This window comes from Rattus rattus, chromosome 7, assembly GCF_011064425.1.
Source record: "Rattus rattus isolate New Zealand chromosome 7, Rrattus_CSIRO_v1, whole genome shotgun sequence".
Classification (NCBI taxonomy): Eukaryota; Metazoa; Chordata; class Mammalia; order Rodentia; family Muridae; genus Rattus; species Rattus rattus.
Genome location: NC_046160.1, coordinates 65080489 through 65093020, shown reverse-complemented (window position 1 = coordinate 65093020; position 12532 = coordinate 65080489). Strand labels below are relative to the sequence as shown.

Genomic DNA, 12532 nt, shown 5'->3' with positions numbered 1-12532 from the left:
TTTGGGTGAATTGGGCTCAGGTTGTTGGATGTGGCAGCAAACATTAGCTCAAGCTTAATTTTTAATACTTAACAAGGTCCTTTATCTGGAGAAGTTATAAGTAGATCATTGCAGTTCTAAGATACTGGAAATTTGCTAGATTTGGACTTTATAGCAGCTATGAGAAATTTAGAGTAGAAAAATTATCCCCAATTAGATTTCTTCTGTATAAAGTAGTAAATATGAGAATAATAGTTCATAAATGTGTACCCTGTAGTACACTGGATATAGAGTCCGTATAACTGTACAGAATTTAAAAGAATTAAGAAAACCTTAACATAAGCAGACTTTGGGAATCATACTAACAATTTTCTATTTCTTGAGTATTTGGATCGTGGTTATCCCGTTTCCCCTCTTAATTTTAAGGCAGGGATTTGCATATCTTAGGATTCCTTCGCTGCCATAGATATCAGTGCGTAACTTTGAACATCTGACTGGCCTGACTCCACCTTCAGAGTGCTGAAATTACAGATACAGATGAGACTGCCCAGTTTTACAGACGGTTTTTGACATTGTAGTCGAATAGAAGCCAGTGAAGTTATTAGTAGCTTGTTCCTAAAGCAACCATTTTTTTTTTTTTTACTTTACTATGATAACTTGTTTCCTTAAGGTTTTTCAAAGTGTATAGTAAGACAAAACTTACATTTGGTTTAATATTAAGTACTGAGAGTCAGACCATAAATACCACCTGAATTGGGGTTTGTTTGTTTGTTTGTTTGTTTGTTTGTTTTTGGCTTTTAGCAGCAGAACCTTTTATTTTGTCTTTCAGTTGTCACAAACTGAGATTTAGATGCCATTCATGTTCTTGAGTGGTTCTAAAGGCACATTCTGATTCTAGAAAATACTGTCTCATTCTCCTCCATAGAGGAGTGAAAATAAGAACTGAGAATAGCAGTATTTGTCTGTGACAGTCATCATTTCACGCTGGACAGAGATCAGGCGCTCAAGGTCATTTTTAGCTGCTTTGTCCGTGTCTCAAAAAACTCTTTCCTGCTAGGCATATGCAGATCTCTGTGAGTTCAAGGCTAGCCTGCTGCAGAGTTCCAGGACAGCCAGAGTTAACACATAGAAACCCTGTCTCAAAAAACAAAAAAGAAACAATAGAAAAACCCTTTCCTACAAAAGTAAGAATAAGTCTTAGAAAAATGGAAAGTGGAAATATTTTTGTATTATTTGCCACCTTTAATTACAATAAGACTACTATAGTAAATAAGGCTGGATTTAAAGATTTTCTTCATTTATTTTCTTTTCCAGTATAGCTTTTTCAGAACATGAGCAGAGTTAGAGTTGTTTTTGGTTATTGCTCCTGGAGGAGAGTTTGTGCAAGTCTTAGTTTGTTTTATTGTAATAGTTTGTATAAAGCAAGATTGTTAGCATGTTAATTTCCTCCTACTCATAATTAAAAATTGTGCCCAAATATCTTTTATCTATGATATACATAAGTAAAATAATTTTACTTATATGATACATGATCAAAAACTAAGTAAAATGTTTTTACTGATATAGAAACTATTCAGAATATTGGATAGAAAACAAAAATGAAGTAAGCAAATAATACACCATGCTAAGTATGAAATTATCTGCATCAAAGTATATTTGCAGATAAATAGTAAATGAAATAGGATTGGCTTAATAAACTCCTTTAAATCAGCATAAAAAAGAAAATACGATTTGACAGAAATTGTAGATTTGTAAATGTTTATACCTCATTTTACATATTTCCTAAACCTGAAAGCCATTGTATCCAAACATGAAAGTGATTTAATTTTTATAAATTTAGGAAAGATAATTTAGTAGAAAAGTGGATATGGGGCTGGAGAGATGGCTCAGAGGTTAAGAGCACTGGCTGCTCTTCCAGAGGTCCTGAGTTCAATTCCCAGCAACCACATGGTGGCTCACAACCATCTGTAAAGAGATCCGATGGCCTCTTCTGGTGTATCTGAAGACAGCTACATTGTACTTATATATAATAAATGAATAAATCTTTAAAAAAAAAAAATCCCAGCACTCAGAAGGCAGAGACAGGCAGATATCTGAGTTCAGGGTTAGCCTGATTTATGTAATTGAAGTTCCAGGACAGCAAGGTTACATGGAGAGATCATGTTTCAAAAAACAAACAAAAAGAAAAAAGAAAAGTAGATATGATACACTATTATTCAAGAAGTATAGGCAAAATCTTCAGTGAAATATAGTTTAGCAGTTATGGGAATGACAGAGAAGGAATGTCAAGTGTTGATGAGGCTTTAGAGTTAGCAGAATTTATTTGTATATGTTGATGGTGGGGTAGTAAATAAGGCTGAGGGCCTGAGATGCCCTTGTATCTATAAAGAGAACACAGCATACATACCCAGTAACTTGGTAATTCCACTGCTTAAAATGTAGGCATGTGATCACTGCAGTTATATAGGATTGCATATATGCATATGTATATATGTGCATATATACATATGTATATATATATGCCCTTGATGCTAGTGAAAATCTAGAAGCGACTAGAATGTCAGCATTAAAATGGATAAATATGATATATTAGCAACCAGAGTGCTGTTTAGCAATAAAAGTAAGTTAACTACAGCTAAACTTGACAACATGGGTGTCAAGTTTATAAAATTGAAAATTAATAGAAATCATTCTGCCACATTCACAAATTAACTTTTAGAGGTTGAGAGAATGTTAATACTATTTTAGAATAGCTAGTAAGTGGTTAGAGGGACAGAGTTTCTAGGTCTGCTGGTGCCTGTTAAGCTAGGTGCTTTTTATTCAAAAATCCATTAAATCGTGTGCTTATAATGTACTTAAAAGATTATAACTGTCAGTGAAATAATAAAAACTCATTTCAACATGAAGGGCTAGTTAAATAGTTATATATGTTGTGTAAAGTATTACGTATTTTTATTTCGTAGTGGTGGTAGGGATCAAACATAAGCTTCTGTATGCTATGTTGTGTTCTATCACTGCAGTATACCCCAACTCTGTAATTAAAGTGATGTTAGTATGTTTTCTGGAATATAAAAAGTGTATACATTGGCTCCTATTGTTGAAGTTGAGAATGAGAAACTTAACTACTAATAGTTGTTAACTTTTGGTGATTGGGTTTTGAGCAGATATTTTTAAAAATGTTTTTCTCTCCAGGTGTTAATTTTAAATGCTATAAAGTGAAAAAATGCTATAAAAGTACTATCAGAATTAAATAATTCTAGAAATTAGAAAATGACTCGTGTTTGAAGGAAGAAGAAGAAGAAAATGATGAGATTGCTATGGTTAGGTTAGGAAGTAATGGCTACAAAAGATAAAATGTTGCCAATAGGTACTGAGTGACTGAGGAGTCTAGGAACCTCATAGTTGAGAATTAATCTTAATAATCTCAGTATGGGCTGGGAGGGGATGATTTTTCAAGTGTGTCTCTTCATGGTACATTTATTTTGATACTGTGAATCTGTGTGGTGATAATAGTGCCTGTAGTAGTTCTAAGTTTTACTTACTATAGGGATAATTTTTGAAGACTTAATTCAACTGTACTTCTGCTGCTTACTAAACATGTTTAATTCAATGATGAGAATTGGATTTAGGGTTTTGTACATGGGAAGCATGCTGCTGTACAAACCTATGGGGTCGCTCTTCTTTTTTGTAAATGTAAACACTTTATTAGCTGAGATTAAAACGTGGCTCTTGACCTGCTGTGTAATACTGAATTGAGTATCGTGACACGTGCCTTTAATCTCAGCATTTAGGAGGCTGAAATAGGAAGAGCAATCTGATGCCAGCCAGCTTATATCCGTAAATAAGACTGTCTCAGTAAGCAGACAAAAGCTCCAAAATAAGAAACCCACTTCCTGGTTTTGTGTGTATAAAAGGTATTTATTTCTAAGCTATAAACTATAAGGGATCAGTGGAGTGAGGAGGCAAGTATTCACTTTCGGATGTCTTCCAAAAGTCTGTCTCTGACTCGGGTTCTAAGTTTCTCCTCTAGGCTCTTTAAACAGATAACCTTTGACTGCAAGTAAGTAGAATGAGCTACTTACTTTACACTTACGGACTTGATTAGGACTCCGTTTGGAGACGTTGACAACATACTGGGTTTACGGACAACTGAGGCCCAGCAGATCTGCAGACTGATGTCTGAATGTCCCAAGAATGAGTGGCTGCTTGGCTGGCTGCAAATTACCGCACTAGGACCTAAGAAGAGGCTCTTTCCACCAGCTGTGTGCCCACCACAGTGATCGGAGTTAGACACTATTCAGCAGCCTGGTTTCCTAGCTGAATCTTTTGTTCTAAAAAATAAAGTGTGATAGAGGCTTTAATATCTACTGATAAAATTTTCAAAATGAAGTCTCAGTCAGTCTCTGTCTCTCTCTGTCTCTCTCTGTCTCTCTCTGTCTCTCTCTCTCTCTCTCCCCCTCTCTCCCTCTCTCCTGTCTGTCTGTCTGTCTGTCTGTCCATCCTCAGTTTCTGGTTATTTGGAATAGCATAAGTGATGATATATTTTTTTAATCTTAAAGGTATTTGACACAGCAGAATTCTATTTTCAAGTCCAAGACTTTCAGTTTTTTGATCTTGCTAAAACACATCTGAGATCTTTTGATTTTAAAGCAGGTAGAGTACCCAAGTTATTGCCCAAACATTAAAGAAGAAATGATCTGTAGTAAATCTTTAACTTTTTTCCTGTCTTACATAAAATATTTTCATGTGTGAATTTATTTTTGAAAAAAACCCTGAACTCTAATAAGAAGTTGAAATAACGTGTGCAAAACTTGCCCTCTTTAACTTGCAGAGGAAACCAAAGATGCGGAGGCTCCTCCAGCCCAAAACAGCCAGCTGACGTGGAAGCAAGGCAGACAGCTGTTAAGACAGTGAGTAATGATTTCAGCTAAGAAGGAGTTATGAAAGTGCTTACGTTGAATCGACTTATACGTAGAAACATCATTTTACTGTATGACTTCATAGTGCTGCTTTTAAAAATACATTTGTATGTATGTGGGCATGGGCACAGGCATGAGCCACAGCTGCTTGTGGAGATGAGAGGGCAGCTTTCAGCATTGACTCTCTTTTCACCTTTGGGACACAGGGATTAGATCCCGGTCATCAGGCTTGGCTATAGGTCACTTTATACACTCAGCTGTTACTGAAGGATGACATTGACTTCTTTCTACTATTTTCTTGCCTCCTCTCCTCTCCTTCTCTTCTCTTGTCCTTGCCTTGCCCCACCCCTCTCCTCTCCTCTCCTCTTTTCTTTCTTTCTTTTTTTTTTTAAAAAAAGATTTATTCATTTATTACATATGAATACACTGTAGCTGTCTTCAGACGCACCAGAAGAGGGCATCAGATGGTTGTGAGCCACTATGTGGTTGCTAGGAATTGAACTCAGGACCTCTAGAGGAGCAGTCGGGGCTCTTAACCACTGAGCCATCTCTCCAGCCCTCCTCTGTTATTTCTTATGTGGTAGAAAAACTGGAAAAAAAAAAAAAACCAAAAAACTGGATGAAGACTTCAACTAAAGTAGTATGGCTTATGTGGAGTTGGGCTGCATTTAAAAACATTGGCCGCTCTTGCAGACATTCCAGTTTTGATTCTTAGCATCCACATTGTGGCTCACAGACATCTGTAACTCCAGTTCCAGGGGATTCGGTGCCCTTATCTGACCTCTATTGGTCATCTTAATCTAGGTACTGTGTGCCCTGTATACTTTCATACATGTAGGGAAAGTACCTGCAACATAAAAATAGTCATTCATGTAAGGCACATACACTCTCACTACGAAGTTTACACGCATGTGTTTGTATGAGAGGTATAGAGAAATATTGATATTTGAAACTCTTCAAAGATGGCTTGCCAAATCCTTTTAGTTGAAATTATTTTATTCTGCATATGAGTATTTTTGCATTTCTCCGTGTGTGTGTGTGTGTGTGTGTGTGTGTGTGTGTGTGTATAAATTTATATATCTATTCTTTAAAAGATATTTATGTATGTCTGTATAGAGGCATGTCACATATGTGTATGTATATCAAAAGCTTTTCAACACTCTGAGGCTCTTTTAGGGATTGAGATAATTGGTTCAATCAATGGCAGTTAGTCATACTATATGCTCCCCCCTCCCCTCCCCTCCCCTCCCTCCCCCTCCCCCCTCTCTTCCTTCCTTCCTTCCTTCCTTCCTTCCTTCCTTCCTTCCTTCCTTCCTTCCTTCCTTCCTTCCTTCCTTCTTTTCTTTCTTTCTTTTTTCTTTCTTTCTTTCTTTCTTTCTGCTTTTTTCAAGTTAGGGATCCTCTGTTGTAGCCCTGGCTACTCCTGGAACACCTGTAGATTAGGCTGGCCTCCATATCCTGAGTACTGGGATCAAAGGTGTGCGCCACCACACCTGCCTTAATCCATTTTTCAAAAAGATTGTTTTATGTACATGAATTTTGTCTGGACGTATGCATGCTGGGTGTCCACATAAGTCAGAGGAGGGTATAAGCTATTCTGGAATGTGAGTTATGGATGGCTGTAAACCATGTGAATAATATCCCTAGCACCCATATTTCAATTTTGACTTAAAGTTGACATCATTAACTGGAATTAGGCTATAATGAAGTTATTGAGACGAAGAATAATTTGTGTGATTGTGAACTTTAATATGATTTGAAGGTGGCAGATGTTGACAGTATGTTGAATTTTAGTGTTTAATTTTATCTTGATAGGTATCTTCAGGAAGTAGGATATACAGATACAATATTAGATGTACGATCTCAACGGGTAAGGTCATTACTTGGACTGTCTAATTCAGAGCCAAATGGATCCATAGAAGCAAAGAATTTAGAACAGATCCTGAATGGTGGTGAATCTCCTAAACAAAAAGGACAAGAAATCAAAAGGTATGATTTATATTTGTTGATTAACATCGTTTAACTTATGGACATCAAAATCAGTGGTACAACAGAGACTTTTCATAGAGTCTCACTTCTGCTAGCTTTTCTATAGTTGTATTTATTGTTAGATGTTAAATGAATCTATGGAAGCCACTTTGTTTATATAGAGAAACTTAAATTATTAGGTTTAGGAAAATAGATTATGGCTATTACCTGTTACCCGAGTAGTTTTGAAATACTTGAAAACATTTTAACAGATGAAAGACATTTTTTTTTTTTTTTTTTGCTACATAAAAATTTATAAAATGGATTGGTACCTCTTAGGTCCCAGAATCCTAACTAGATGTGGGAAGGGAATGAAGAAATGACAGACATTGGACACATACACACAGGGAAACTGGGATGGCTTCCTGGACTCCCTGATGGAGAAGGGCAGCACCCAGGAGGCTAAGGTGTGTTATAGAAACTGAACAAGGAAGCAGGAGTTCATGGTGTGCAGCTGAATGAATTAGCTAGTTTTGGTAAGGACAGTCTCTCCAGGGGAGAGATCCCAAGACGTTCTGGGTTTGGGAGTTAATTGAAATTTCACATAAACTGTCAGTATTCACAGTTGGATCCGAGGAAGGTGCGACCATGAGCCCTCATCCAGTAAAGGGTTTACAGCCCTCATGGGGCTGAGGTTTGGTCTTTTGACATCACTCATGTCTTTATTTTTTTGCTTTTTGGTTTATATTTGAGACATGGTTCTTTCTCTAGGTGGCTCTGGCTGGCCTGTAACTCACAGATCTTCCTGCCTCTGCCACCCAACCACTGGGATCAAAGACATGCATGACCATACCAAGCCTGGCCAGCTCTGTCAACAATGCACATCTACTCAGAACTTCCTCTGCTCCCCACAGATTGGTATATCTTGTGTAATATATGTTTAATAATTTTAAATATGGGCAGGTTTAATAAATTTAGCTTTTGTTTTACTATTTAGTCTTCAAATATTTAGGCTAAAGTATAAGTGGTTGTAGTTATAAAAAAATTGCTAAATTGCTTTTTCTGGTATTTTTCAGAAATTATAGCATGCTTGATCATTTAATCTTAGTAGATTGCTTTTCTTTTTAAAGACTTATTTTTAATTTTGCCGGTTGTGTATGTGGAGGGGTATGGGGGTTATGCACATATAAACGTAAATGCATGCAGAGGCCCAAAGAAGGCATTATATCCACTAGAGCTAAAGCTTTACACTATTGTGAGCTCCTGATGTGGGTGTTGGGACCCAAACTCAGGTCCCCTGAAAGATCTCTTACCTGTAGTTTTATCTGCTGAGCCATTTCCAGTCCCTAGATTTCATTTTCTAGTAGCATTTACCTAAAATGTTTTAGACAAAAAGCTTTGGATAAAACTCATTAAATTCAGAACATTCCTTATTTTTATTGCAGAGCACAAATAATCTTTAAAGATACTGTAGAATAAAATTTTAGGTAATACATTATAATGATTGGGATGTCTTGGACCAGGAGCCTCCTGGAAGGAGGATCAGGAGTTAAAAATTATTTTCATCTACATAATGAATTGAGACTAATCTGAACTATGTAAGATCTTATCTCACAACAACAAAAAATTAGGTTGTTTGAAATACAAATGTTAGCTTAAGGTAGTTTTAAACTAGAAATTAGAAGGGTCAGGATGTGGCTTATTGATTTAACACTTGTCTAGCATGTTTGACATCCTGGGTTCAATTCATAGTATCCCTAGATAATGAGAAGGATCCAGGAATTAGGAAGCAGGAAAAAATATCAGAGTCAGTCTTTGAAATAGTTGGGACCATTTTTCCCTTTTCTACAGGCCCTCTGGTGATGTTCTTGAGACATTCAATTTCTTAGAAAATGCCGATGACAGTGACGAAGAAGAAAATGACATGATTGAGGGCATCCCGGAAGGAAAAGACAAACTTCGGATCCATAAGCACAAAGTAGGAAACTTAGGTTATTCCTGTACACAGTCATTGTTTTGGTCGTCCCTTGAAAGGTTTATGATAATTGACAGCTCTTACTCAGTTCGCTCATGTTGGGGGATTTGAGTTCATGTATTATCTCTAAATGATCTTGAGAGGAGTCTGTTTCAAAGCATTTGTCCAGTGCTTTGCACTTTTTTTTTTTTTTTTTTAACAGTAACCTCCTCAATCCTATCCTGCTTCTGAGTCATACCGAAGTTTATATTTTCATGTCCAGTATCACATGGGAGATGAATGAACAGAAACCGTAGTGTAAAGGCTCCCACCTTGGGGGAGAGACTGATGTATGGATAGTTAATATGTGCCAGCATTCTGGTTATTCGGTGAGGATTAATAAAAGGTGACTTTTCTTCAAACACTAAGAAACAGACTTGATGTATTTTAGTAGTAGATGGGGAGTTAATTCTACTGGACCACAAGTAGACTATGCCCCATTGGTAAGCATCAAAGTAGTAATGTTCAATATTTAAGTGTATTTAAAAAAAATAGAGAGGGCTGAGGCTGTGTGTCAGAGTATTTGATTAGTATGCACCAATTCCTGCATTCAGCCTCAGCACCATATAAAGTGGATGTGGTAGTTCAACCCTTGAGATGTGAGGGCAGGAAGATAGAGAGTTCAAGGATGTCGTCACCTATATAGTGAGTTTGAAATCATTTGGCTTCTAGATACCCTTGATACCCTGTCTATCAAAAAAGGAAAAAAATGTGAGTAAATTCAATTGTACTACTTGGAGATTTTGTAGTAATACAGAAAAAAAGGCAAGTGTTTGTCAAAAGCTTTCAATCTACAAAAGCAGTTTCAACCTTTCTCTAGCTTTTCACATGTATGATATACTCTATTGGGTAGAGATTTATTTCTTAAAACTTACTATGTGCTGTATAATATGTATGGTGGAGTGTGTATGTGCTGCAGCACATATGTGAAGTCAAAGACAACTTTGTGCAGTCAGTTTTCTCCTTCCACCTTTATTTGGTTTATAAAGAAAATTCAGGCCATCAGGCAGCTGCTTTTCCTGCGGAGCCATTTCAGAAACCCGAGATGTTGATTTTTCTTACTATTTTGTTCTGGGAGGTAGGTTGCTTTTATTATTTGTTGCACAACTAAGTTTATTCTTAATAACTAAGTGGTTATTCTCTGCTTCCGTGAATCAGAGCGAGTACACATTTTTCAGTGTCGTCAGCACTTGAAGATAGCTTAGATGATTCTCTTTTGGGGTAGATCATCTGTGAACCTACTTCCTAATTTTTAAAGAAATCCTTGAGTAGAACTCTGGCCTTCCCAGCACCTCCCCGCTTGCTTCGCTTTGTTACAAGTTTTGATCTTTCATACAGCAGTGTTGGAATTTGTTTATCTAGGGCATAGTTTTGAGACTTATCAATCTTAGGAGTAGAGAGTTGTGGATCTGAATAACTTTGAAGTAGATGTGGGTACTGTTGGGTGGAAATACTAAAGGACCTCTTTAAAATATAGACTAAAAAGTATTAATTATTGGCTTATCTTCTCTTTACAGATAGGTAATGAAGGTTTAGCTGCTGACTTAACTGATGATCCTGATACTGAGGAAGCACTGAAAGAATTCGACTTTTTAGTGACTGCAGAAGATGGTGAAGGGGCTGGTGAAGCACGGAGTTCAGGGGATGGTACAGAATGGGGTAAGGGGACAAAAAAACCCAGGGTGGGGGAAGTCTGCCCTTTATAGGTGGCTTATTACTACATACTGTGTGTCTGAGTGTATGGTAGCAGGTAAATTAAGAGCAAGGATACGTGGTATTAATAATCAGAGCTATTTGGTTCTAGTTTATTAGATTTTGTGACTGAGATTTTCATTATGTGGCTTTTGATTTCTGAAGTTGATCTTGAAGTGTTCTGTTGATTTACAAATTTATCTTTTCCCTCCAAAGATCTTTTTTAAACAAGAATTATCTATTTTTATTCATGCCTATCATTTTAATTCCAGGCATCAAGGCAGCTTCGAGAATTTATTTCCTGTATGTCCACATATGTTGTTACTTGTTCCAAGTGCTGGGTATGAATAAAATATTAATTTAATCAGTTAATTTTCAATTAATGAAGCATTCTGACTCATAACCCCAATAATGAAAGATTTAGTGAGGATACACTTTACTGCATGTAATATTCTCTCAAACGTGGCTTTGTTTAGGGGCCTAAACTTTGAAAGTGATATATAAAACTAACAGTAGGCCATCCATAATCAAAAGAAAGACAAGTTCTATCAGTAGGTAAAATAGTTCAAGGTAATAGCTCTGGGAGGTGGTGGAACTCAAGTGTATTTATAGAGCTCTCCTGAGGTTTGTTTAATTTTATTTATATATACATATATACATACACACATATAGTTTTATATATATATAGTTAAGAAAAACACACTTGGACTGGGTGGTGGTGGCACATGCCAGGTCTCTTGAGTTGAAGGCTGCCTGTGATTTTCAGGACAGCCCGGGTTACACAGAGAAAAATCCTGTCTCAGCAAACCAGAAAAAAGAAAAACACACTTCGGGTCTTTTTGTTTGTTTGTTTTATTTTTTAATGTTGGGTCTAGGAGGAATAGCTTAGTGGTTAAGAGAATTTATCTTTCGAAGACCAGCATTTTGGGTCTCAAAGCACATATGTTGGCCTATAGTACACAGCTAATACGCTGCATCCGTGAGGATCTTATATAACCTCTTTCTGCCGCTGCAGGACCCATGCATGGATGCATGCACCCAGTATAAATAAAATAAAGTAACTTTTTAAGTTATCTCATTTATTATTGAAATGGAACATTACTAATAGAGACAAGCCTAATAGATACTATATTTATTGACTTAATATAAAAACAATTACTTAAAAGATTTTAATTTATTTACTAATGTTCCCATTTATATGTCAGCATCATTTTTAGTGAAAATAGGAGGGGCCCATTAATTGAAAACTACAAAACTACAGTTATTGTCTGGACTTTGGATATACGTGTACTTTCAGAAATGTTATATTTTAGGAGATTACTCGTTTATAGGAGAAACTGTAAAAGAAAAAAATTAGTTTATATCCAACCCATTAAATCTTTGACTATATTATTCCTATAATAATATAGTTTTTTTTCCAGAAAATTTGTTATGTAAAGGTAGAAATTTTACAAGCATTTTGTAGTATAAGTGTATTTTAGGGACCATAAATAAATGTTAGATATAAAATTAGAAATCATCTACAGTATTATAGAGACATTCATTAAGTATATGAATATATATACACACATATATGTATATGTGTATAATTTGCTTATTAGTTAAAAGTATATAGAGCATCTGTTTAGCTAAATCTTGGCATACAACATTTCTTTTTTCTTTAACTAAAGTTGATACAATTTTAACTTTTAGCCCAAAGGACAAACAGTTAAGAAATTGATGTGAAATGGAATTGCTTTTTTAATGATGTCAAGTGATTAGCACTTTGTGCAGAGACTGGCTATGGAGTTGTAAAGAGGACCTGACTTGTGAGTGACAGCTCTTAATCTTCATTTTCTTTCTAAGTGGGAATAACCAAGAAAGCCTCAATACCAAATGAGACTGAAACTGAAGGCATGTTATATGCTTGGTGATCCTAGCAGTTTCTACATAAAAGCAGAAAGGATCTATGCAGTGTTTG

The 12532-nt window shown here is 36.1% G+C and overlaps 1 protein-coding gene across 4 annotated transcripts in view; it reads left to right on the top strand.

Moving 5' to 3' along the window:
* Positions 1 to 12532, top strand: part of Strn3 (striatin 3) — an 85662-nt gene that overhangs the window by 34032 nt on the left and 39098 nt on the right. For all 4 annotated transcript variants that reach the window (XM_032907713.1, XM_032907714.1, XM_032907715.1 and 1 more), the window contains exons 4-7: positions 4811 to 4889; positions 6714 to 6887; positions 8718 to 8844; positions 10398 to 10539. In XM_032907713.1, coding sequence (XP_032763604.1) covers positions 4811 to 4889; positions 6714 to 6887; positions 8718 to 8844; positions 10398 to 10539 — 522 coding nt within the window. The remainder of the gene's footprint in view (positions 1 to 4810; positions 4890 to 6713; positions 6888 to 8717; positions 8845 to 10397; positions 10540 to 12532) is intronic.